Source organism: Patagioenas fasciata, chromosome 28 (assembly GCF_037038585.1).
Source record: "Patagioenas fasciata isolate bPatFas1 chromosome 28, bPatFas1.hap1, whole genome shotgun sequence".
Taxonomy (NCBI): Eukaryota; Metazoa; Chordata; class Aves; order Columbiformes; family Columbidae; genus Patagioenas; species Patagioenas fasciata.
Window position 1 is genome coordinate 3,748,708 of NC_092547.1, and position 23,959 is coordinate 3,772,666.

Sequence of the window (23,959 nt, forward strand, 5' to 3'; positions counted from 1 at the left end):
GCCGCCACCACGTGACCATCCGGGGCGTGGCTGGTCCCTGCGGAGTGACGGCGGGCTCGGCCAACCGCGCGCAGCACCGCCCCAGCGCCTGTCGCTGATTGGTAGTCGGGCGGGCCAGTGAGGTGGCGGGGCGGGCGCACAGCGAAGCAGCGGGGAGGCCGCGGCGGCAGCGAGGTAAGATGGCGGCGGCGCTGCCCGCCCCGAGCGGGGTGCGCGGAGCCCTTCGCCGCCACACCTGCGCGCTCCCCCGGGGTCCCGCCACCGCGCACCGGCCGGGAGGGGAGCGATTCTTCCCGTTCTCCGCTCCAACAGCGCCGCCCGGGCCCCGCTCGGGAGCGCCCCTCACGCCCGCTGCCCGCGGACAAAATGGCGGCGCCGGGGGAGCCGGGTGGGGCGAGTGCGCGTGCGCGGGGCGGGCGGCGGAGCACGTGCGTGGGGAGACCGGGGACCGGGAGCCGGGATGGACACCGGGATGGACACCGGGCTGAACCGGGATGTACCGGGATGGACACCGGGCTGAACCGGGATTGGACACTGGGATGTACCGGGATGGACACCGGGCTGAACCGGGATGGACACCGGGACGGGGATCAGATACTCAGGAGCTACGCTGGTGCCGTACTGGGAGGAGGGGGCCCCGCACTGGCACTGTACTGGGGGGGAGCGATCCCGCACTGGTGCTGTACTGGGAGGGAACGATCCTTCACTGGTGCTGTGCTGGGAGGATGGGACCCCGCACTGGTGCTGTACTGGGAGGGAGCGATCCCGCACTGGTGCTGTACTGAGAGGAGGGGACCCTGCACTGGTGCTGTACTGGGAGGGAACGATCCTGCACTGGGCCCTGTGGGGCTGGGGAGCATTCCGGGGGGCCAAGACCGAAGGTTGGAGATGGTGCCCCCGAGGGCTGGGGTGCCCAGGACAGACGGGTCCGTACTGGGCGTGCTGGGGCGGGGGGGAGCGCTGGGGTTGCTGTGCTGGGAGAGGGGCCGGGGGTCCCTGACTCCATGGGGCAGTGCCCATTGTGCCCACACCTCGGTGTGGGTGTCCCTGCCCGGGAGCTGAGGTGAGCGAGATGTGCTTCGTTATGTGCAGAAATGCTGCTGCAGACCTAAAATCCTTCAGACATTGGAGATAAAAATATTTACAGCAACAACTTCATCTCCCACCTGTCCCCAGGAGACAAAGAGTTTTATTGGCAGAGGTGGCTCATTCTATTTATCAGTAGTTTCTTTCCTTCCTTTTAACCGCTCTGTGTCTCCTGAGCAGGCGCTGCCATGAACAGGATTCGGATCCACGTTTTGCCGTCGAGCCGGGGCCGCCTGACGCCGGTGCCGCGGGCGCAGGAGCCGCTGGCGTGCGCCTTCAGCCAGCGCCCGTGCTCCCAGCCGCGCCTGGACGGCCAGGACTTCTGCATCAAGCACATCCTCGAGGACCGGAGCGCCCCGTTCAAGCAGTGCAGCTACGTCTCCACCAAGAACGGGCGGCGGTGTCCGAACGCCGCGCCCAAACCGGAGAAGAAGGATGGGTGAGTGGCTCCGTGTTTCTAATTAAAAGGGGCAGGAGAGGGTCCTTCATTTGGCTGCTGCGCTTGCGTAACTCAGACTCTTTCTCCCTCTTTCTGAAGTGTTTTTAAGTTAAATAAAGAGTATGTGAGCATTGTGCTCTGTGTGGAGTTGCCGGTCTGCGGTGACCCGGATCCTTTATCAGGGCCCAGGTTTAATGGCTCGCTGTCCGGCCTCGTGGTCGATGCTCAGCACACACGCTCTGCCCTTGTGTTCCGCGGACTCGATGACCTGGTTGTGCGTCTTGTTCTCTGACGCGTGTTAAATGCTCTGGCTGTGCGGGTGGAAGGGCCTGTAACGCTTATCGATAGCCAGTGAGTGCGTCAGCGCCGTTTCGCTTACGGGAGCGCTGACCCGGTTTTTGCTCTCCGAGGCTATGGGGATGTGGACACTCGGGTCTTGGTCCCTCTGCCATCAAAGGGATCCGCTCAGCGTGGAAACCGAGCGTCCCGCGTGGACGTTGGGATGCAGAATCACCTCAGTCAAAAGCTCTTTGCTCTCCCAGCTCCTGTGGCCACCGGCGCCACTGCCAGAAGTGACATTGACGTGTGCTACGCTGGGCCCTGGCGTTTCCGAGCCGTCCTGGCTGCGTGTGGTCGCATTTGCTGCGAGATTCGGGGATGTGCTTTCCAGGCACTGTTTCTCACTGTGTTGCTTGTTCGTTCTGCTGCCCGAGGGCCCGGAGCCGTAACGAGCCCGTGGTTTGTTCCCGCAGTGTGTCGTTCTGCGCGGAGCATGCCCGGCGGAACGCGCTGGCGCTCCAGGCTCAGATGAAGAAGTCCAACCCGGGGCCTGTCAGCGAGACGCTCCTGTGCCAGCTCAGCTCGTACGCCAGGCCGGAGCTGGGCGCCCAGAGCGCCGAGAGCAGCCGCAGCGAGGCCAGTCGCATCCTGGGTAAGGATTGGAAGCCAAAACCTGTGAGGGAGGACCTGGAGTTCTCCATTCTGTGTAGAAATATCACTTCTTAAATCCAGCGAAGACAGGGGGTCGTGGGACTGTGTTCTGCAAGCCCTGCAGTGTCTTGTGTGTTCCTCACTGGACAAGTCGCTCTGCCAGACCCGAATCCCGCAGGTTTTCGTTCTTGCAGTCGCAGAATGGAAACGTGAGCTGGATTCGCGCTGTGCTGGTTTGTGTCCAGCGGTGCCCGTCAAACCAGCCGGCACTTCGTGGTTCTTGGGTAGGCAGGAGCCATCAAATCACAGAATAGTTTGGGTTGAAGGGACCTTCAGATGTCACCTTATCCACCATGAGCAGGGACATCTTCAGCAGCTCATGTTGCTCAGAGCCCCGTCCAGCCTGGCCTGGGATGTCTCCAGGGATGGTTCATCCACCACCTCTCTGGCCAACCTGAGCCAGGCTCTCACCACCCTCAGGGCCAACAGTTCCCTTTTACCCAGCCTGAATCTCCTCTTGCTCCACAGGAGTTGTGTGTCGTGTCCACACAGGTTTCCCTTTGCTTTTCCATGTCTCCCGCTCACACTGCACCGGGGAGAAGTTTCTCCTGGCAAGAAACTGCTTGAGTGGTGGAGCTGAGCTCCCACTGTCCCCATTTGTCCAGCATGGGGACGTGGGGCCGTGTCCTGTCGCTCAGAGCGACTTGTCTTTGCAGACGAGGACAGCTGGAGCGACGGCGAGCAGGACCCGCTCACGGTGGAGCAGACGTGGCGGGGGGACCCGGACAGCGAGGCCGACAGCATCGACAGTGACCAGGAGGATCCCTTGAAGTGAGTTGGGTGCTGGTGGCTGCAGATTGCACACACACACACACACACACACGTACGTGTAGCCTGTGGATCGTTCTGAACCATGTGCTGCCAGAGGAGGTGGCAGTTCCGTTAACGAGGCGATGTTATTAATGAGGTTCTGCCTTGTGAATTGCTCGGTGTGAATGCTCATGGACCTGGTGGTTCCTCTGGGAAGCGTTTGGCAGTTCAGTGGTCTCTGGGTGATATCTTAAATCCGTAAAAAACAGTACAGGGTGTTTCAAAAAGATGGAGCCTGCTTGGAATCGCAACACAAGGTGTTTTGGGGTCTGTCTTTTTAGAATCATTTTGGTTGAAAGAGACCCTTGAGATCATGGGGTCCAACCATAACCCACCCCTGGCACTGCCCCAAGTCCTGAGAACCTCATGTCCGTCTGTCCAACCCTCCAGGGATGGTGGCTCCAGCACTGCCCTGGGCAGCCTGTTCAATGCCCCACAGCCCTTTGGGGAAGAAATTATTCCTAAAACACCCTGTATTTCTGCTCACCCGTGGATCTGTTCATCCAGCCCGTGTGTCTGATCGCGTCCATGTCACTCAGTGGGGGTGCAGCCCCGAGGGACCCTCCGCAAGGTCCCCGTGCGGTGTTTTCCAGGCACGCTGGCGTGTACACGGCTGAGGAGGTGGCTCTGATCATGCGCGAGAAGCTCATCCGCCTGCAGTCTCTGTACATCGACCAGTTCAAGCGGCTCCAGCACCTGCTGAAGGAGAAGAAGCGCCGGTACCTGCACAGCCGCAAGGGAGAGCACGAGGCCATAGGCAAGTACCCATCCAGGCACTCACCGCTCACGTTTCTCCTTCCTCCCTTCTCCAAAACTCATGCACAACTCCGTGGTTTTAATATTTGCCCTTTGTAAAGCGGATTTCTGAGCAGCACCGTCTTGTAAGGGTGAGAATTACCCCAGGTCTGAGTCTCGGTGTTCCTCTGGCCTCGTGCCCGGAGATCGGTATCGTCTGGGTTAGAAAGGCCGCCGGATTTCTTTGCTCTTCAAAGTTTGCGGCGCTGTCAGGAAATGAGACGACAAAGCTAATTCGGAGACAAAAGTGCTTTTTTTGTCTGGGATTTCCTGGTTTGGGGGGTTGATAAACAAAAGAATTGATTCATCTGTAAGGTCCTGTGTGTGTGGGCAGGAGTTGGGTGACATGGCCCTCCACAGCGTTTGTGCCTCGCTTGGGTTTCCCTGCGCAGAACGGAGCCCGAGTTCACGTTCAGCAGAGGTTGTACAAGCATCGAGCGCTAAAAACGCCTTCTCCGGCCTAGTCTTATAATAGCCCATCCTGGAAAATGGCATAATACGGCTCAGTCTTGAGTAAAAATAACTGTAAGTTGGGTACATAACAATTTTGGAGAACTCTTTTTAGCAAACCAGTAATAGAAAAGCAGATCCCAAGCGTTCCCCTGTAATTAGGGCTGGGAGTGCTTACTGGAAGCTTCCAGAACTCGCAGAGGAGCGAGCTGAAGTTTGCCAAACTGCTGTTCTGCCTGCAGAAATCACATTTTGAGTGGCCAAATGATTTTAAAAGACGCTTAAAAATATTCGGTCGCCTCCTCGTGTGCATGGAGCCGTTGGGATAAGTTTCGCGATGGAGTTTGCTTTGTCATCCTCTTACGCGACGGAAAGGTTTTCTTGGTTATATATGCGGTTCCCCCTGCTGCTTCGCTGTGGGTGCTGACATCTGTGTCATTGATCAGCTCTTGGAGCTCTCGACAGCCGGTTTTGGCTCCTGATACCAAGAAAAGGTGGTGGGTGGGATGGTGTTTTCTGAGCCTCCGTCTCTCTGTGCAGGCAGCAGCCTCCTGACGGGCCCCGAGGGCCTGATGGCCAAGGAGCGGGAGAACCTGAAGCGTCTCAAGTGCCTGCGGCGCTACCGGCAGCGTTACGGCGTGGAGGCCCTGCTGCACCGGCAGCTGCGTGAGCGCAGGATGCTGGCGACCGACGGCGCGGCCCAACAGGTGTGTGCGGCTCCGGCTGGGCTTGCAGGGCTGTGCTGGCATCGATTCCTGGGGGAAAAGGACCTGGGGGTGTTGGTGCCAGCGGCTGAACATGAGCCAGCAGGTGCACAGGTGGCCAAGAGGCCACAGCATCCTGGCTGGGACCAGCACTGGGGTGGCCAGCAGGCCCAGGGCAGTGACCGAACCTGTGCTGGGACCTGGGGAGGACAAACCGCCAATCCTGGGGGCAGTTCTGGGCCCCTCGCGCCAAGAAAGAGCTTGAGGTGCTGGAGCGAGTGGAGAGAAGGGAACGGAGCTGGTGAGGGGCTGGAGCACAAGTGTGATGGGAGCGGCTGAGGGACCTGGGGGGTTCAGCTGGAGAACAGGAGCTGAGGGGAGACCTTCTGATCTCTGAACTGCCTGAAAGGAGCTTGGAGCATGGAGGGGGTTGGTCTGTGCTCCCAAGGAATAAAACAAGAGGAAACGGCCTCACATTGCACCAGGGGAGGTTGAGGTTTGGTTTAGAAACAATTTCTTCCCCAAAGGGCTGTGGGGCATTGAACAGGCTGCCCAGGGCAGTGCTGGAGTCACCATCCCTGGAGGGCTGGACAGACGGACATGAGGTTCTCAGGACATGGGGCAGTGCTGGGGTGGGGAACGGTTGGACTCGGTGAGCTTGAAGGGCTTTTCCAACCGAAGTGGTTCAGTGATTACTGGTTTGCTCTGACCCTGCCCATCTAACATCCCATCTCCAAGGCTGTGGAGATCCAGGCCTGGCCAGACTCTGTATCCGCACATCGGCTGCAGCGCTGGGGGCTCCAACACCTGAAACGGGCACCAGAACGGCCAGAGTTCAAGTGTGGGGTTGGAGAACTTTCCCTGTAGCACTGCAGGGCTCGGCTTGGTTTTCAGCACTGAAAAACAGATGGAAAATATCCCTTATAATGGTGAAACCCAGACAACTAGAGCTGTGGGGACCCTAAGATGGCCCCTTGCATCACACGAGACCAAATTTGAAGCTGTCCTCAGCTATTTCTTTGCAACCATCTTAAAATTCAAAGCATTCCCTTAACTGACTTCTAAAAGTTGAAAGATAAGTCTGAGAAGCCTCGTTCTCCGGGCAATACTTCTGAGGTTCATGAAGTTCTGCCTGTTGCAGTCGAGCGGTGCCTCGTTATCTCGGCTCTGTTTAATGAAACTTGAAGGGGAAGGACGTAACGAGGAGCCGAAGTGGAGGCGAGAGCTGGGTCCTGGCGCGGTTTGCGAGCGGGACGCGGGTGTTGTGTTGTGTCTGAGCTCTCCTCTCCCGCAGGCTCACACCACCCGCTCCAGCCAGCGCTGCTTGGCCTTTGTCAACGACGTCCGATGCTCCAACCCGTCCCTGCCGATGACCAGGCACTGCCTCACACGTATCCTTTGATCCGCCTGTGCGCCTGGCTGATCCTCCTTTCGGTTTTAATCTCTTTGGCCCTAAATCAAGGCCACCGGTTTGCTGTAGCCGTTGGTTTCAAGCAGGAGCCCAGAGGAAACGTCTCCCGGTCTGTTGGCGCTCCCGGCCCGTGGAGCCGCCAATTCGTGTGGGAGCGACAGGAGCCCGGGCTCGGTGTCACCTCTGCCGTCCCGGGGCCTGCGCTCGCCCGGCGCAGCCACATCGCCAGGAAGCGACACGGGAACCTCCCGGAGCCCGAGGGAGGCATGGGGTGCGTTTTTGGCTGTGGAAGCACATCTGGTGGGCTTGGGTGCCAACAACCGCCCTGAGCGCGGTTCGGAGCTCCCGGGACGCGTCCTCTGCGAGGGGCGTTTGTAGGAACCGGTGTCTGGCTGCTACAGCGTGTGCTCAGGGATTTTTGGGGAGGATCTGCATGAGCCTGCAGTTCCCAGCCCGTTTGGGGCTGCTGTGGGTTGGCTCAGTCTCCTTTTACTCCTTGGTGGGTTCACACACATGAGCAGCTTTGAGGTGTTCAGCTCCTAAAACAGGCTTTTTGTGAGCTCAGGGATCCCCTCCAGCTCAGGGATCGTCACCCCAGCATGGGATCTGTGATTCCCTGGGATCCCCTCAGGCTCAGGGATCATTGCCCCAGCGCAGGATCTGCGGTTCCCTGGGATCCCCTCCAGCTCAGGGATCATCGCCCCAGCGCAGGATCCACGGTTCTCCGGGATCCCCTCAAGCTCAGGGATCGTCGCCCCAGCACAGGATCCCGTGGTTCCCTGGGATCCCCTCAAGCTCAGGGATCATCGCCCCAGCACAGGATCCACGGTTCCTCAGGGATTGTCTCCCCAACGCAGAACCTGTGGTTCCCCCGGGATCCCCTCAAGCTCAGGATCATCTCCCCAGCACAGGATCTGCGGTTCCCTGGGATCCCCTCAAGCTCAGGGATTGTTGCCCCAGCACAGGATCCACGGTTCCCCCGGGATCCCCTCAAGCTCAGGGATCATCGCCCCAGCGCAGGATCCGCGGTTCCCTGGGATCCCCTCAAGCTCAAGGATCGTCGCCTCAGCACAGGATCCACGGTTCCCCAGGCGATTCCCGTGTGGGTGGGAGGGCGGACGCGTCCGGGAGCGTTTGGGTCGTGTTGGAGCGCGGAGCTGGCGGCCGGGCAGGACGAGCTCTTCATTTCCCTGGCGTTTTTCTTCTTTGATTCCCGAAGTTGGCAGAACCAACTCCGCTTCTGCGCAGGGAGCAGGAAGCCGCCTTTGTTTTCTCTCTAGTGACCGTATACTTCAAAACACCGACAGGATAAAGACCTTTAAAACGCTCGGAGCGAGTCGCTGTGTGCAGCTGGCTCGCGTCGAGCCGGGGTGGAAAAAGGGAGTTTGATTCTCAGCTGACTTTCACTGCCACAAACAAGGTCTTACTTTGCTTTAGCCCCGCCGAGCGATAACATCTGCAGTCTGGAGGCTCTTGGGCTTTGTTTGCTTTTCAGCAGCCGCATTGTTTGTGACAATGCGGCGAAGGCACCGAACCCAGCCGGGCTGGTGGGCTCCAGGTGGAGATTTTTGTGCCGTCTTGGCAAATCTGCACATTTCAGCTACTGATAAAGTCGGTGCTTGACCTGGGAGTTGTTTGGGGAGATGAAAATTGCTTCCCCCACCCTGCTGTTTGTGCAGGGACGTTTTCCTCCCTGTGTCTGCCCCTTGGGTGTCACGGCGCTCCGACTGCTCCGGCCATTCTCCCCACAACCCACTGAGACATCGCCTCGGTGCCTCGGTGCAGGGAGGAGGAACCGATAGATCTGAAACCCAGGCGGCTTAAAGTGGGTTAAATTTAGCACCGTTCACAGTTCGCGTGGCTTTGCTTGGCTTTCTTTTCCTCTCCCACTCTGAAGAGGAAACCACCGTGCGACCCCCAAACCTCCAGGGGAGTCGGCTGGTTACTTGGGTGGGTTTGAAATTGTGCCCTGCCTGATGGACCTGACGTGCAGCCCCAGCACCGCGTTGGGGTTGTGGAGGTTGCGCCTCGTTCTGCTCCGGAATGACACAGCTGGTTTTGCAGCACTAAGGAGCCCCAGGACCGTCAGTACAAGGTGGTTTCACGCAGCCCCTCGAGCAGCCACAGCAGTGGGTCCGGAGCCCCGTGAAACGCGCTTGGAGCAGGACGGGCTTTGCTCCGTAGCTCCTCTCTGCCGCTGTGCGATGCGACGGGAGCAGAGCTTCTGTTTGCCATTAAAGGCAGGAAATCCCATTTACACCTTTGGCAGGAATCGGGTTTTCCATTGGGAAGGAAAATGCGCTGGGAAGTTAGAAAGACCGGAACAAAAGCGGCTGCGGGCAGAGCTTTGTGTGCGCTCCCCTCAGCTGCGCGGGGACGCTGGGGCTCGCGCAGGTGCCTTTCAGATGGATTTCTGCAGCGAGAAGGGAGCTTGTGCTTTGGAATATCCTCATCTGGGGGGCTGTGAGTGCTGTGCAGGGATGCAGCTCCATCTCCCAGCCCATGGGGAGGTTGTCGCTCTCGTCCCCGTTTTCCATTGTGCAAATGTCACCGGGCACTCGGTGCAACTCCTGGCTTGGGGTGCGTGGAGAGCGCTTTGCCTCTGGATGTGAGTGTTGTCTGCCCTTGACCGCATCTCCCCAGATATCTGCCAGGACGCCAATCAGACGCTGTTCAAGCCGTGCCAAGGCTCGGAGGAGGTTCCCTGCAACAAGCCGGTGCCCGTCAGCCTGGCCGAGGAGCCGTGCTGCCCGCTGCACCTGCGCCTGCCCCCGCAGATGTACGTCCCGGAGCAGGGCCCGCCCGGCCCCGCCGAGCTGGACGCGGCACCCGCCGAGCTCTACCTGAGCGCGGCCGAGCTGCAGCCCAGCGAGAGCCTGCCCCTGGAGTTCAGCGACGTGAGTCCCGCGCCGCCGCACCTTCGGGTCAAAAAGCTGCTCCGGAATGTTTCCCTCTGCATTCCATACCCCAACATCCCGCTGGAACACGCAGGGAACCCACTGCGGGGCAGCGGAGCCGCTGCTCAGTGTGGGGGTTTCATGTAAGCTTTGGGAGGCGGTTGTTTCTATAGGGTTGAACATCACTGTGCTTTAGAAGGGCAGTGCTCTCATTTAAATCCATACTTAGGGGCTTTTTAAAAAGAGGAATACATGAGGATTTTAATCCCCGGATTATTCTCATGTCCTGATTGCACGTTAAGACCACATGCTTCAAATCCTTGGAAATTTATTTAAACAAAAGCATACCGTGGTCGTTTGGAGCTGCTCCTCTGGACGAGGTGTCGCTTGCCTTAGTGTCCGGATGCCCCTGAAATTGTTGAGCAGGAGGTAAACCTTGGAACCATGAGTTTGCTGATGGAGGAACTGCGATAACAGCCCTTGGGGGACGTGGGTTTGTTCAGGGCAGAAATTAGAAATATAACAGTTTATCTCCCCCAGCCCATCCTTGGTGAGGGTCCCCGGCTCCGTGCGGGGTTTGGGTGCTCGGGGCAGCACCCGGTGCTTCTCTCCTCCCCGTGCCCGCTGCTCTGCCCGCGATGGAGCAGAGTCCTGCCCGCTGCTGGGGGAGCGCGGGGCTGAGGACTCGTGTGTCTCCTCGGGATCCTCCCCGTGTCTGAGCCGCTCCTGTTCTCTCTCCCAGGACCTGGACGTGGTGGGCGATGGCATGCAGTGTCCCCCGTCCCCGCTGCTCTTCGATCCGTCCCTCACCCTCGATCAGTCGCTCCGAGACGTCCCCGAGGCTCCCATAGACATCCTGGCGCTGGAGGAGCCGGCGCACCCGGGTGTCCCCACGGAACGCGGCGGCTCCTCCGCCCGCGGCTTCTCCCCGCTCACCGGGCCCGCGGCCGAGCTGCCGGCACAGGTACGGCCATCGCAGGACCCACTGTCCCGGGGGATGTGTCATCGGGGGGAGAACTCCCCGTGTCCCCTCCGGCTGTGCCGCCAGCCCTTGGGGGTCGCCCTCCCACGCAGCGGGTTCAGTGTCACACTCGTGGTCTGGATGGTGTTGAGTGTCTGGGGTGGCAGCCAGAGCTTGTCCCCGACGGGCGGCCGTCTCTGCTCGGTGCCACCCTCTCGTGCGTGGGACGGTGTCTGGGATGTGGCGGGGACGTCTCGCAGGCTGGGGAGCCCCACTGTGCGCAGCTGGGGGCTCTGGGGGAGCTGCTGGCTCCGGCCAAAGGGCGGCTGCTCGCTCTTGGGTTGAGTCTCATCTGGCCCTTGGAACTCGCTCCGTGTCCCACCCAGAGCCTGGAGCTTCCTCAGGACACGTCCACAGGGTCTTGGCTGTGGAGGTGTCCTCAGATGCCCTGTCCCGTGTCCCTTGTCACCCCTCCAACACCATCCCTGCAGCTGAGGGGTCCCTGTAGCTGCTCTCCTGTGCTGGGAGCCAAATGTTGGGGTGTGGGGACCCCACCCCCAGACAACACCCCGGGCCCTCACTGAAGACCCCCGGTTTGCCGTAGCCGTTGGTTTCAAGCAGGAGCCCAGAGGAAACGTCTCCCGGTCTGTTGGTGCTCCCGGCCCATGGAGCTGCCAATTCGTGTGGGAGCGACAGGAACCTGGGTGTCACCTCTGTCCCTGCGCGTCCTGCTGCAGCCACCCCATCTCTTCTGTCCCCAGCAGAGCCACCCGGCGCTGGCAGCGTGCCGGCCGGGGCCCAGGGACAAGCCGCATGTGGAGGAAGCATCTTCATCTTCATCCTCCTCCGCTCAGGCCTGCGGAGCAGCCGCCAACGGGAGCCTGGAGCCGGCGTCGCTGAGCTGAGGGACACGCGTGTGAACCTGCGGGTGCCATTGTCACCGCCCAGCACTGACTGAGCTGCTGCTGTGGGGGCTGGAACCCCCCAGCGGGGACCCCCACCCTCTGTGTGTCCCCGACCCTCTGTCCCCCAGCTCTGCCTGTCCCCACTGCGGGGGGAGAAGCCACCAAAGGACTCTGGGGGGACATGGGGCAGATCTGTCACCAAGGTGGTTGTGGGGAGGGGTCAGGGCCCTGTGTGCTGCCGGGAGGGCCCCAAGGGGGCTCGGTGAGATTTTTGGCCCATGGAGGAGGTTCCCTTCTGTGGGTGCCGCCCACAATAAAGCCATGGAGGGGGGTGCCAAGTGTCTGTGTGTCCTGCGGCCACTGTGCGTTGGGGATGGGGACAGTGGGGGAAGAGCTGAGGGAGGGAGCAGTGGGAGCTGCCCTGGAGGTTCAGGGCTACACTGGGGGGGTCAGGGCTGCACTGGGGGGGGGTCAGGGTTCCTCTGGGGCAGGCAGGGCTGCTCTGGGGGGCTCAGAGCTGCCTGGGGGAATTGGGGTTCCCCTGGAGGGTTGGGGGTTTGGGGTTGTCCTGGGGGCCTCAGAGCTGCCCTGGGGGAATTGGGGTTCCCCTGGACGGTTGGGGGTTCAGGGTTGTCCTGGGGGGCTCAGGGCTGCCCAGGGGGAATTGGGGCTCCCCTGGAGGGTTGGGGGTTCAGGGTTGTCCTGGGGGGCTCAGGGCTGCCCAGGGGGAATTGGGGCTCCCCTGGAGGGTTGGGGGTTCAGGGTTGTCCTGGGGGGCTTGGGGCTTCCCTGGGGGTAATTGGGGTTCCCCTGGAGGGTTGGGGCTGCCCTGGGGGTCCAGGGTTGTCTGGGGGGCTCAGAGCTGCCTGGGGGAAGTTGGGGTTCCCCTGGAGGGTTGGGGCTGCCCTGGGGGTTCAGGGTTGTCCTGGGGGTCTTGGGGCTGCTCTGGAGGGATTGGGGTTCCCCTGGAGGGTTGGGGCTGCCCTGGAGGGCTCAGGGCTGCCCTTAGGTGATGAGTGTTCTCCGGGCGGGGGGGTGGCCCCTCTGCTCCCAAACCTCCGCTCCCGCTGCCGGGGGGGCTTCGCCTTCGGGTGTTGCCCCCTTATTTCTGTCCTTCCCACCCCGGTGGTTACCGGGCATGGGGGGGACGGGACACCGGGTCCCTCTCCGGCAGCACCGGGTGGGGGAGGCACCGGGCCGGGGGAAGGGGCTGCGGCGGCGGCAGCACCGGGAAGCCCGGGACCCCCCCGCCGGCCCCGGGCGCGGATTGGCGGCGGCGGGGGCGCAGGGCGGAGCCGGCCCGGTGCAGCCATGACATCAGCGCCGCCGCCGGGCCAGCCCCGGCCCCAGCCCCGGCCCCGCTGCCGCTCCCGCCATGGCCGCGCCGCCCCGCGCCGCCGCCGCCCCCCCGTAGCCCCCGGTGAGTCCGGCCGCGCCGCGGCGGGGGGGCCGGGGAGCGCCGGGGGTTCCCGGGGGGAGGTCGGGCCGCGGTTCGGGGGCACCGGCAGCCCCGTGTGCCGGGGGGGTCCCGGGACGTGCCGCGGGGGGAACCGGGCGGCGGGGCCGGGGGTGCCCCGGGGGAAGCGGCGTGGGGCGTCCTGGCCGGTCCTCGGCCCCGGGATGTCCCGGTGCGCCCCGGCTGTCCTCCCTGCGTGTCACTGCTGGTGTCCCCAGAACATCCCGTGTGCCCTCAGCGCATCCCGCCTGTGCCGGCTCTGTCCCCACTGTCCCCAGTCTGGCCCTGCTGTGTCCCCGCTGCCCCCGGTACATCCAGGCTCCATCCCTGACTGTCCCTGCCGTGTCCTGGCTGTCCCTGCTGTGTCCCCTACTGTCCTTCATTCCCCCGCTGGTCCCCACCATCCCCGGTACATCCCAGCTGTCCCCTGTGTGTCTCTGCTGTCCCTACTGCATCCCGGCTGTCCCCAGTGTTCCCCCTGCATCCTGGCTGTCCCTGGTCTGTCCCCAGTGTCCCCGCTGTATCCTGCCTTGCTCTGGCATGTGTCCCTGCAGAGTCCCAGCTGTCCTCGATGTGTCCCTGCTACCCCAAGGCTGTTTCTGCAGCACATCCTGCTTGTCCCCAGTGTATCCCAGCTGTCCCCAGGGTGTCCCTGCTGTCCCTGGGCTGTCCCCAGTGTGTCCTGGCTGCCCCAAAAGCAGCCCAGCCCCTGCCACCCAGCAGTGCTGGGGACACTTGGGGCTATCACCCCACATCCCCAGGGCTCGTGGTGGGGACCGTGGTGCAGAGCAGGCCAAGGCCAGTCCGTCACCACCGTGTTGGGGACCACGGTCCGGGTGCAGGGGACATTTCCCTGCTGCGCTGGCGTGTCCGCAGCCGCGCGGTTTGGGCCCGTGCCGTGTCCCCACGGCGCCCGGGGTGAGTGGCTGCTGTCCTGCACAGGGTGACCAGGGGGACTGGGCAGGGGGACACGGGCTCTGGTTGCCCTGGCTCTGCTACAGCTTCGTCCCCATCCCCACAGGGACCCTCGCGCTGCCCCCGCGGGGCCCCGTGCTGGGGGAGGGGACGGCCATGCCATCCATCTGTCGGGCCCCCCCAGCTGTCCCCGCCGGCAGGGCCTGGGGGGGCTGCGGGCTGCTCTTCCCCTCCAGACAGAGTCTCACTTCCCCCCTTGACGCAGCCGGAGCCGCCGGCCCTGGGGCCGCTTCCTGTGCCGGGGGCAGAGCAAGGGGGGCCCAGGCACCCCTGGGCACCACGGGCCACCCCAGGGACCTGCCTGGGTTTGTGCGGCCCCGCGCCAGGGATGGGGACAGCACGTGTGAGCTCTGGCCGAGGGTGCGCGGTGCTGCTGAGCACCGGGCTGGCGGGGTCCTGGGGCCACACAGCCCATGACAGCGGGGACAGCCGGCTCGGCAGGGACACAGGGAGCGTGTGGCCTGGCCCCGCTGCGCCGAGCAGGGCTGTAAATAGCAGCTCGATGTTTGTTTTTGCCGCTCTCGTTGCATCGAGTGGGAGAAGGCGGCAGAGGTTGCTCTGGGGTGTCTGGTGGCCCCCAGTGCTCCCATCTGTGGTCCAGCCACGCGGGGTCAGTGGGGGACAGGGCTGTCACCAACACTGCGTGTGCCCTGACCTTGTCTGCTTCCAGTGACCCCTCCGGCCTCGCTGCCTCCATCACCCCCAGACCCTCTCATTGTCCCCTCCAGTTCCCACTGCGCTGCTGAACCCCCCGGCCTTTGCCACCGTGGGGTCCGGCTGAGCCGGGACCGTGTGGCCTCACATGAACCCCAACCCCTGCCCGGCTTGTGGGGTGCAGGGTGGGGGCCCCGGCGTGGGGACACAGCACAGCTCTGTGCCCGGAGCCCCGGGGGTGTCCCCAAAGTGTCCCCAGGCTCCGGGGGGTCCCTCTCCAAAGGGGGTGCCCCAGGTGGGTCCCTCTCCGTGGGGTGCCCTGTACCCCCGAGGTGCTCCGTACCACATGGGGATGGGTGTCCCGGTGCCACCTCTCCCGGTGCTGCCCCGGCCTCCCCGGCCTGGCTCCCCGGTGCTCCGCGCCCGGCGCTGGCGGAGCCGCGCAACGGGGGCGGCGGCGGCGGCGGCTCCTCCCCGGCCGCGGCGGGAAGGCGGAGCTGGGCCGCCGCCGCCTCCCAACAATAGCGCGGCCGGGCCGGGCCGGGATGGAGCCGCCGCCGCCGCCGGGACCGGCCCCGGGGCCGCGCTGAGCGCGAACGGGCGGCGCCGCCGGGAGCCCCGGGCGTGAGTGCGCGGGGGCGGGAGCGGGAGCGCGGCGGGGGGGCCGGGGCCGGTGCCGGTGCCGGTGCTCGGTGCTCGGGGCCGGCCCCTGTTCCGGCGCGCACGGGCCGGGCGGCGCGGGGAGCCCCGGGGAAGCGGAGTGTCCGGTACCGGGGCCAGCGCCGGCGGGGCCCCTCTGCACCCGGGGGGTCTTGTGCACCGGGTGCTGCGCATTCCGGTGCCGGTCCCGGGGGTGCTGGGCATCCCTCTGCCCCGGGGCCGGTGCTGGTCTCTGCGCACCCGGGAAGGGGCGGGGGGGTCCCCGTGGCTCGGGGTGCCAGTGAGGTTGGGGGAGCCCCAGGGCCGAGCTCCATCCCCCTGCTCAGCCCCGTTCTGCCCCGCAGGTGACACCGCGGACGGACAGGGCTGCGACAGCTCCAGCGAGGTAAGGGGGCCGGCAGTGCCGTGGGCTGGGGGACACTGGCCAGGGGCCAACGGGGACCCCGCCTGACGTGCGTCCCCCCGCAGCGAGAGATGTCGGAGAGCGTGGCCGAGGCACCGGGAGATGGGAGCCCCGCGGCCCTCGGCGAGACGGGCACCAGCCATGAGCTCCTGCAGCGGCTGCGGGAGCTGGAGGTAACGGCGGGGCCGGCGGCCGTGGCCACCGAGACCTGGGACCACTGGGCAGCCATGGCTGGTGCCACCGTGCAGCCGTGGCCACCATGAAGCTGTGGCCGGTACCACCGTGCAGCCATGGCCACCATGAAGCCATGGGCACCATGCAGCTGTGGCCGGTGCCACCGTGCAGCCATGGCCACCATGCGGCCACGGCCACTGTGCAGCTGTGGCCACTGCCACCGTGCAGCCATGACCACCATGCAGCCATGGTCACCGTGCAGCCGTGGCCAGTGCCACCGTGCAGCCAGTGCCACCATGCAGCCACGGCCACCGTGCAGCCATGGAGCCACCAGCCCAGACTCCATGGTGTGGGGCAGCACTATCCTGCTTTCCATGGCCCTCGTGTGCCACCGCTCCTGGGGCAGCCCCATCCCCTCCACTCAAGGCCCTGGGGTCTCCTGGGTGCCACTGGGGGGGGGTCCAGGTGCCCGAGCTCCTCTGCTGTGTCCCCTGAGCTGTCCCGCTCTGTCCCCAGGCAGAGAACTCAGCCCTGGCCCAGGCCAACGAGAACCAGCGGGAGACGTACGAGCGCTGCCTGGACGAGGTACAGGGGGGTGCGTGGGACACGTGTGCACACGCGTGTGCCGGGGTGCAGGGCTGCGTGTGCCCTCGCACCCCACCCATACCCTGCTCTGCTCCCCAGGTCGCCAACCACGTGGTGCAGGCGCTGCTCAACCAGAAGGTGGGTGTCGGGGGCAGTGGGGGGTGGGAGGGGACTGGGGGGTCCTGGCTGATCCCCGCCATCCCACCCCGGGCAGGACCTGCGCGAGGAGTGCATCAAACTGAAGAAACGGGTGTTTGACCTGGAGCGGCAGAACCAGGCGCTGAGCGACCTGTTCCAGCAGAAGCTGCAGCTCTCAGCTGGCTCCCTGCCCCAGGTGCGGCTGTCAGTGCTGGGGGGGTCACGGGGCAGAGCGCCCCCAAGTTTAACCCAGGGTCTCCCCCTCTCCAGCTGCTGCTGCACCCAGTGCCGGTGCCCCCGGACGCCCCGGCCAGCCCCCCGCCCGGCTCCACCGAGCAGCCGCCCCCCTTGCTGCCCCCCAGCCGCTGTGTCCCCGTGCCGGAGGTGAGTGATGGTGCTTCTGCACCCCCTGCCCGCGGTGTCCCCAAGCCCGGGCCAGCAGGTTTTCCAAGGCTGCAGCGTCCCCAGGATCGCGGTCCCCACTTTCCAGGCCCATCCGTGCTGTCCCCGCTTGGGGTCCATGGCGTCCCCCTCTCCAAGCCCCTTTTCCTGGGATGTCCCTGCGCCAAACCCCTTTGCCCCTGGTGTCCCTGTCCCCAACCCCTTGTATCCCCATCCCAAACTCCATTGTGTCCACCCGTGGTGTCCCCAGGGTGTCCCAGCATGGTGCCGTGGGGCTCAGTGCCAGGTGCCCGCAGGGTGACGGTGCCCGGTCCCCACAGGTGACCCCACCAGTGCCACTGGGCAGCCCTGGGCTCAGCCCCGGCACCCCGCCCCTGGACGCCCTCTCCCCCTTCTTCAAGAAGAAAGCGCAGATCCTGGAGGTGCTGCGCAAGCTGGAGGAGACGGACCCGCTGCTGGGGCCCCCCCCGGCCTCCCCCGGCTCCCCCGAGCCCTGCGCCGCCCCGGCCTGGCCGCCCTGCCCGCTGCGGGGCCCGGGGGCTGCCGGGGGGTGGCGGGGGGCCGAGGGCAGCCCCTGCTCCTCGCCGGAGGAGGCGGCTCCGCCGCGGGGGGCCCTGCTCAGCGCCCTGGCCGAGCGGCTGCTGCGCGGCGATGCCGGGTGCTGCCGGCGCAACGGCGAAGCCCCCGGGGGCCCCCCCCGGCAGCGGCGCGGCGACCACCCCGCGTTCCTGGGGCTGTACGCCCTGGGCGAGGAGACCCCCGAGGGCGGCTTCGCACCGCTCTCGCCCGGGGGGGGCCCGAACCCCCCCAAGGTGCTGAAGCTGCCGCCCCCGCCCGGGGCGCTGCGGCTCAGCCCCCAGCTTCCCCGCGCCTCCAAGATCCCGTGTCGCGGCGGCAACCCCGAGGCCTCTCCGGCGCTCAGCCGCCGCGCCTCCCCCGGCACCCCCCCCCAGCCCGGCTCCCCCGAGCCCCCCGCCTGCCCCCCAACCCGCGCCTACGAGGCAGCCGAGCAGCCCCCGGGGCCGCCGGGCCCCCCCTCCAGCGGGGCGCGGGTGGCTGCGTCCCCCCCCAGCACCCGCCGCGGTACCGGGGGCTCAGCCCCCTCCCGCCGGCCTGGCAAGAAATCCCCCGAGCCGGGCTACCTGCCCTTCAAGGAGCGCCTGGCCGCCCTGAGCAAGCTGCGGGGGGCCGAGGGCCGCGAGCCCCCCGGCCCAGGGCGGCCTGAGCGGGGCCACGGGGCTGAACCGCGGCCCCCGCCCCGGGGGAGCTTGGGGGGCAGCCTGAAGCACCCCGAACCCGCGCACGCCGGGGAGCCCCTGGCCCGCTGCTACTCCTCCTGCTCCATGGGCGAGCCCGGCAAGGCGGGGGGCAAGAACCGCCCCACCGGCGGCAGGACCCCATCACGGGGTACCCCGGCCCCCCCGGCTAAGGCCACCCGCAGCCCCCACGGCAGCCCCACCAAACTGCCCACCAAGGCGGGCGGCGGCAAAGCCGCGACGCCGCGGGGCGAGGAGCCGGCGGGGGCCAAGGCGGCGGGGGCACCTCGCAAAGGGCCGGCGGTCCCCGAGCCCCCCGGTACGGGGACACCGGCGGGAGCTGCCGGACACTCGGCCATCGAGGAGAAAGTGATGAAGGGCATCGAGGAGAACGTGCTGCGGCTGCAGGGGCAGGAGCGGCCGCCGGCGGGCGAGCCCAAGGGGAAGGCGGCGGGCGGGCTGGCCAGCTGGTTCGGGCTGCGCCGGAGCAAACTGCCGGCCCTGAGCCGGCGCGGGGACGGGGGCCGCGGGCGGGACTGGGCCGGCACCCCGGCCCCCCTGCGCCGGGAGGTCAAACTGGCCGCCCGCAAGCTGGAAGCCGAGAGCCTGAACATCTCGAAGCTGATGGAGAAGGCGGAGGATCTGCGCAAGGCGCTGCGGGAGGAGCACGGCTTCCTGCAGGCGCTGGACAAGGGGCGGCCCCGCGGGCCTCCCCGCGCCCCCGGGCCGCTCCCGGTCATGTACCAGGAGGTGACGGCCGAGACCTTCATGCAGCAGCTGCTGGACAGGTCGGTGGTGGCCACTGGGCTGGGAGGGGGTGAGGATAGGGGTGTCCCCCCTCACCCCCGGCTCCGGTGCTGTCCCCAGGGTGGACGGGAAGGACGTTCCCTATGAGAGCCGCCTGGAGCACAAGCGGGAGCTCTGTGACCTCCGGCGGGTCCCCCCCGACGCCAAAGACCCCCGGCTGTGCCGCCCGCCCCGCAACGGCATCGTGGGGCACCTGCGGGAGCCCCCCAACAAGGTGAGGACAGTCCCCCATTTCCGCCAGCCACACATCCCGCTCTGAGGGGTCCCCATGGCTGCTCACCCTCTCTCCCACCCAGGTGCCCGACGTGGGGCTCCGGGACGAGCTGCCGTCGGACGAGAGTTTGTCCGAGTCAGGGATGTCGCAGCATTTTGCCGGTGAGGGGGCATGGGGGGGACTGGCAAGGTGGGGGCACCGGGGCTGACCCCCCCCCAGCACTGACACCCCCTGTGCCTGCAGCCTGCGGGTCGCTGACGCGGACGCTGGACAGTGGGATTGGGACCTTCCCACCCCCCGACTACGGGGGGGTCCCTGCCAAGAGCGCCCCCAAACCGCGGGGCCGCCCCGAGCCGCTGCCCGGCACTGTGCCGGCACCGCCGCCCCGCATCACCAAAGTGCCGCGCAAGGCCCGGACACTGGAGCGGGAGGTGCCGAGCGCCGAGGAGCTGCTGGTGGCCGGAAAGCACCGGAGCACCCCGGTGTGTCACCCCCCAGGGCCCCCCGGCCCCCACGCCGGTCCCCAAGGTCAGTGTCACTGTGCCAGGGGGTGACGAGGCCCCACCGTGGTGCTGGGTGTCACCAAGGCCCATGCAAGGTGCAGCGGGGGGAGGTGGGGTGCACTGACGGGGAAGGGGGGTCAGTGTCCCTGCTCCATGTCCCCACAGATGCCGGTGCCGATGCCGGGAAGCCGCAGCGCGTCCAGCAGAGCAAGAACTGGACCTTTCCCAACGCCAAAGCCTGTGGTGCCGCCGACCCCTTCCTCGGCCCCTCCGGGGGGCTGCACCGGCCCGTGCTGGTAAGGGGGGGGTGTGGGACCCCCCAGCCCCGGGGTGTAACTGGCATTGTCAGGGAGCTGGGGGGGGAACAGCAAGCCCCCCTCACCCCACTGTCCCTCCCCAGGCGCCCGTCTGCAGCCCAGCGGGACATCGAGGGGCGTCCCCGGAGGCCCCCCCGCCGCTGCCCCCCGCCCTGAGCGCCAGCAGCAGCCGCACCCCCAGCGCCTCGGACGTGGGGGACGAGGGCAGCACGGGGGCGCAGTCCCGGGACGGGGGGCACGGCCCCCCCACGCTGGAGCACTCCGAGTCGCTCAGCGACTCCCTGTACGACAGCCTCTCCTCCTGCGGCAGCCAGGGCTGAGCCCCCCCCGCCGCACTCGCACGTCTTCCACCCCCACGCTGCCCCCCGCTCCCCCAGCCCCGGCCGGGGGTGCTGCCCGGGGTGGGGGGGTCCCGGTGTCCTGTTTCCCCCTCCGACACCTCTCTCCGATGGTGCTATTGCAGTGTACAGCCCCCGCCGCCAGGTTTTTAACTCAATAAAGCGCCCCCCCCGGGTTATTTATATACGTCCTCGTGCAGCCGCTGTCCCTTCCGCCCGCAGGAGGGAGGGGGCGAGAAGTTGGAGTTTTTGAGCGTTTTTATTGAATCGTCCCGGTACAAAGAGGCGGCGGGATGGGGGGAGAGCTGGGAACCAAACCCTTCGGCCCCACCGGCGGCTCAGCCCACGCCGCGGTTTCTTTGCCGTTGGTATTTCTTGGCACTGGTGCTGAAGCAGAAGAGGCTCCTCCCTTGAGTTTGGCTTTGGGGGGTCCCACCACCCACCCCCCAGCTGGCACGTGGGCGCCCACGGCTGCCTCGGTGGGGGAGCGTCCCGGCTGCTGGCGCAAGGGGGAGGTGGGGACGTGTCACCCGTGGGGCTTGGGACAAACCTCGGAGGGAGGGATGGGGCTCGGGGGGAGCCGGGGTGGGGGGGGAGCTGAACTCCAGCGGGAGCCACAAATTGGCCGGTTTCTAATCAAAGAAAAGCGAAACGAGAGAAAAACCCACAAGGTGCGAAAGCTTCCGGCTGCCGTTCAGCGGCAGCAAAGCGCAACCCCTTTAATGAACGGGAGAGGGACAGGGTGGGGACACGGGGACCTGGATGGGGACAGCTCCACCTTGGCCTGGAGCTGCTTCACTTCTTTGCCTTCTTCTTGTTCTGCAAGAGGAGAGGTGGGGGTTCAGCACTGTGACCCTGTCCCCCCCCAGCCACCCCCTGGGGACTGTCACCCACCTCGGTCACACCCAGGATCATCAGGAGATCCCGGAAGATGTTGACAAAGTCAAGGAAGAGATCGATGCAGTGCCTGCGGGGACAGAGGGACACGCTCAGGGGGGCCCGTCCTGTCCCCTGTGTGTGTCCCCCCCCCGCACTGTCACCCACCAGATGTAATCCTTGTCCCCGCTCTCCGCCTTCTCGATGATGAGCTGCGTGTCGAAGAGCACGAAGCCACAGGTGACCATCAGCCCCAGGTACAGGTTGGCCTGTGGGAGGGAGAGGGGACATTAGATGGGGACATCCCGTGTCAGGGGTGCGGGTGACGTCTGTCCGTCCATCCTTGGGCTCACCGTGAAGAGCCAAGTGGATCCCATGAAGGCGTTAACCAGGGAGGAAAGAAGCATCAGGGTGAGGCCAGAGAGCAGGAAACCTGTGGGGAGAGGGCAGGGAGTGACACCTGGTCCTGTGGCCCCCCCGGGGTGCCCCCCACCCCGTGCAGGGAGCCCCCAAACCCCCCTGGTCCCTCCTCACCTCCCAGGTAGAGGAAGCTCCGGCGCCGGGCATACAGGGCGCTCAGGGAGAAGCAGGCGAAGATGGTGGCGGTGCCCAGGAAGGCGGTGGGGATGATGCTGGGAGAGAGGAGAGGGGGTGACAGGGGCTGGGGGGGGGTGACGGGGGCTTGGGGGTGGCGGGGAGGGGCTGGAGGGGGTCACACTCCTACCTGGGGTTGATGGAGATGCACATTTCCAGGAGGGGCCCAAGGTTGATACCTGGAGGGACAGAGCAGGGTGTCACTGAGCCATTCTGGGCTGTATCAGGGCCCTTGTCCCCGCATCCCCAGCGCTCAGAGTCCCACGGGGCCTGGGGGTGTCCCCGGTGCCCACGTACCCGTCAGGAAGGCAAAGCCGGCCAGCATCCCCAGCCTCTTCTGCTCCGTCTCGCGGCTGTGCGGGGTGGCCGTCAGCCAGATCATCAGCCCCAGGGAGCCCAGGCCGGTCAGGAGGCTGAACTGGGGGGCGAGAGGCAGGTGGGGACCTGGCATTGCCTCGCCAGGGGGGTGCGAGCACAGGGACTGCTCGCCATGCCCCAAAGTCCCCTCACCTGGAAGAGGTGGGTCACCACGTTGACATAGGCGCCCGCGGCCGCCACGAACATGCAGAGAGCGAAGCTGGCATAGACCTTCTTCAGGTGCTCCTGGGTGGAGGCCGAGCTGCGGGCGAGGGGGCGGCGGTGAGGTCGATGCAGCCCCCCGGGAACCCCCCCAAACTCAAGCGCAGTTACTCACATGTGGGAGAACTTGAAGAGGGCGTCAAAGTTGATGTTTCGGTTGAAGACGTTCATGGTGCCGGGCTGGGAGGGGCCCACCGGCCACTTCGCAGAGCTGCAAACTGCAGGAGGGGAGGAGGGTGAGGGGGATGCCGGGGTCCCCTGGCTGCCAGCAGAGCTCAGTGGGACCGAGATCCCTCCTGTCCCGCGCGGAGCGAGCGGCAGGAGCTGCTGCCTGCTCAGGATCTGCTGTTTCTGCGCCGGCCGGGCACGCAGGGCGTTCTCCCCCAGCTGGTGCAAGTGTTGCACGCTGTTGCGAGACCTGGGCTGCCCCTGGGGAGCCCCCGACCCCGCGGGAGCTCTGCCAGCAGCTGGAAAGCGTCTTTGTGCCAGGCTCCTATTAGTGCCTGTAATGACGTCCCCAGAGGTGGCTCCAGCAGCTTGAGATTCCCCTCGAGCCTCCTCCTCCTCACCCCTTCCCGCTCCAGCCCCTCCGGCAGCCCCTGGTCCAGCCAGCTTGGTCAGAGCTGTCACCCCACGGGAGCCCAACCAGCCCAGCAAGTGACACAAAGCACCTGTCACTAAGAGGCGGAGGGGACCGAACAGGCCAAGCAGACAGTGCCCAAGGGGCCACAGACCATGGGGACATCAAGGGAACAGCCTGGAGTCTCCTTCTGCCACCCCCGAACTGCACAGGTGTCCCCCCAGCCAGAGGCCGTTTGTCACCGGGCTGGTGGCCCCAGCCCTCCCGGCTCGGCCCGGGGCTCCCGTGGGGCAGCCGCACAGCCCGGGGGTTGCGCAAGGGCCGCGGCGGTGACAGCGGGTTTCGTCAGGCAGGAGCTGCCTCCCGGCGGGGCCAAGGGCCGGGCGGCCCGAGTCACCGCAGCCGGAGCTGTTTCGGTGTCGCCGGTGACGCCCCCGGGCGCTGCCGGCAGCGGGAACCGGGCCCGGCGCTGCTGGGCGACCTTTACCCACCCGGCCCCGCACCCGGCGCTGCCCCGGGCCGCCAGCAACCGCCCCCTTCCCTGCGGGCACCTGCGCGGGGCCGCCCCGCCGCCCGCCCCGCCGCAGCCCCCGGAGCCGCCGCAGCCCCCGGACCCGCGGACCCGCCGCCCCCCGGCAGCGCGGCCTGTGGGGCGTCAGGAGCTCCCCAGGCTGGGCGCCCCGGGTGAGGCTCGGTGGGGCTGTGGGGGCCGCCGCGGGCTCGTAGCTGCCGCCAGGGCCCCGGGGGGGAGCGGGGACCCCCGGCCGGGCCGCCCCCGCCGCAGCCCCTCCGTGCTCACCTGCGCGGCGCTTCCCGTCCGTGCCAGGCCGCGAACCGTCCCCACTCCGCCCCGCCCCCCGGTCCCCATTGGCTGCCGCATCGGGGAAACCCGCCCTCTGCCTCGTTCTATTGGTCCGTCGCCACCATTCGAGGAAGGGCGGGGCGAACCCCCGCCACGGCCCATTGGCGGCCGGCCGCACCCGAGCGCTGCCGTTGGCCA

General features: G+C 66.3%; 3 protein-coding genes and 1 non-coding gene across 8 annotated transcripts; 3 read left to right on the forward strand and 1 right to left on the reverse strand.

Annotated features, from left to right (window-relative positions):
* The first annotated feature begins 113 nt into the window (after positions 1 to 113).
* KANSL2 (KAT8 regulatory NSL complex subunit 2) lies at positions 114 to 11,786 on the forward strand. Of its 4 annotated transcripts, none has more exons than XM_065858846.2 (10): positions 114 to 174; positions 1,267 to 1,525; positions 2,278 to 2,456; positions 3,172 to 3,286; positions 3,919 to 4,086; positions 5,115 to 5,277; positions 6,569 to 6,665; positions 9,329 to 9,582; positions 10,325 to 10,546; positions 11,305 to 11,786. In XM_065858846.2, the coding sequence occupies exons 2-10, from the start codon at positions 1,275 to 1,277 to the stop codon at positions 11,446 to 11,448; spliced, it is 1,593 nt and encodes a 530-aa protein (XP_065714918.2). In that variant the 5' UTR covers positions 114 to 174; positions 1,267 to 1,274; the 3' UTR covers positions 11,449 to 11,786. The 4 variants fall into 4 exon arrangements, with proteins under 4 accessions (XP_065714918.2, XP_065714916.2, XP_065714917.2 ...); XM_065858844.2 differs by lacking the exon at positions 114 to 174 and adding an exon at positions 416 to 613; XM_065858845.2 differs by lacking the exon at positions 114 to 174 and adding an exon at positions 416 to 613 and having other exon boundaries at positions 11,308 to 11,786.
* LOC136113819 (small nucleolar RNA SNORA2/SNORA34 family) lies at positions 6,721 to 6,848 on the forward strand. The gene has a single exon (XR_010653040.1). It is a non-coding gene; the product is annotated as a small nucleolar RNA SNORA2/SNORA34 family (small nucleolar RNA).
* A 958-nt stretch (positions 11,787 to 12,744) lies between the features above and the next one.
* NCKAP5L (NCK associated protein 5 like) lies at positions 12,745 to 20,517 on the forward strand. 2 transcript variants are annotated; one of them, XM_065858837.2, is made up of 13 exons: positions 12,745 to 12,868; positions 15,538 to 15,578; positions 15,662 to 15,769; positions 16,287 to 16,355; positions 16,455 to 16,493; positions 16,570 to 16,689; positions 16,764 to 16,877; positions 17,216 to 18,939; positions 19,019 to 19,172; positions 19,255 to 19,333; positions 19,416 to 19,700; positions 19,841 to 19,971; positions 20,076 to 20,517. In XM_065858837.2, the coding sequence occupies exons 1-13, from the start codon at positions 12,760 to 12,762 to the stop codon at positions 20,310 to 20,312; spliced, it is 3,210 nt and encodes a 1,069-aa protein (XP_065714909.2). In that variant the 5' UTR covers positions 12,745 to 12,759; the 3' UTR covers positions 20,313 to 20,517. The 2 variants fall into 2 exon arrangements, with proteins under 2 accessions (XP_065714909.2, XP_065714910.2); XM_065858838.2 differs by lacking the exon at positions 12,745 to 12,868 and adding an exon at positions 15,074 to 15,157.
* A 53-nt stretch (positions 20,518 to 20,570) lies between these two features.
* Positions 20,571 to 23,853, reverse strand: TMBIM6 (transmembrane BAX inhibitor motif containing 6). The gene is made up of 10 exons (XM_065858860.2): positions 23,759 to 23,853; positions 22,495 to 22,597; positions 22,311 to 22,419; positions 22,098 to 22,218; positions 21,931 to 21,979; positions 21,741 to 21,838; positions 21,560 to 21,639; positions 21,375 to 21,475; positions 21,225 to 21,297; positions 20,571 to 21,149 (listed from the first exon to the last, which is right to left on the reverse strand). The coding sequence occupies exons 2-10, from the start codon at positions 22,548 to 22,550 to the stop codon at positions 21,126 to 21,128; spliced, it is 711 nt and encodes a 236-aa protein (XP_065714932.1). The 5' UTR covers positions 22,551 to 22,597; positions 23,759 to 23,853; the 3' UTR covers positions 20,571 to 21,125.
* Positions 23,854 to 23,959: the final 106 nt, after the last annotated feature.

What these genes read in the sequence shown, in the direction of transcription:
- KANSL2 (XM_065858844.2), top strand. Translation starts at nt 505, where the DNA reads ATGGACACCGGGCTGAACCGGGATTGGACACTGGGATGTACCGGGATG. An exon ending in GAGCACGAGGCCATAGGCAA is followed by an intron (nt 4,087 to 5,114) that starts GTACCCATCCAG and finishes CTGTGCAGGCAG; the next exon opens with CAGCCTCCTGACGGGCCCCG. An exon ending in GACCAGGCACTGCCTCACAC is followed by an intron (nt 6,666 to 9,328) that starts GTATCCTTTGAT and finishes GCATCTCCCCAG; the next exon opens with ATATCTGCCAGGACGCCAAT.
- NCKAP5L (XM_065858837.2), top strand. Translation starts at nt 12,760, where the DNA reads ATGACATCAGCGCCGCCGCCGGGCCAGCCCCGGCCCCAGCCCCGGCCC. An exon ending in ATGCAGCAGCTGCTGGACAG is followed by an intron (nt 18,940 to 19,018) that starts GTCGGTGGTGGC and finishes TGCTGTCCCCAG; the next exon opens with GGTGGACGGGAAGGACGTTC. An exon ending in TGCGGGAGCCCCCCAACAAG is followed by an intron (nt 19,173 to 19,254) that starts GTGAGGACAGTC and finishes TCTCCCACCCAG; the next exon opens with GTGCCCGACGTGGGGCTCCG.
- TMBIM6 (XM_065858860.2), bottom strand. Translation starts at nt 22,550, where the DNA reads ATGAACGTCTTCAACCGAAACATCAACTTTGACGCCCTCTTCAAGTTC. An exon ending in CGGCTTTGCCTTCCTGACGG is followed by an intron (nt 21,980 to 22,097) that starts GTACGTGGGCAC and finishes CTGTCCCTCCAG; the next exon opens with GTATCAACCTTGGGCCCCTC. An exon ending in TGCATCTCCATCAACCCCAG is followed by an intron (nt 21,839 to 21,930) that starts GTAGGAGTGTGA and finishes CCTCTCTCCCAG; the next exon opens with CATCATCCCCACCGCCTTCC.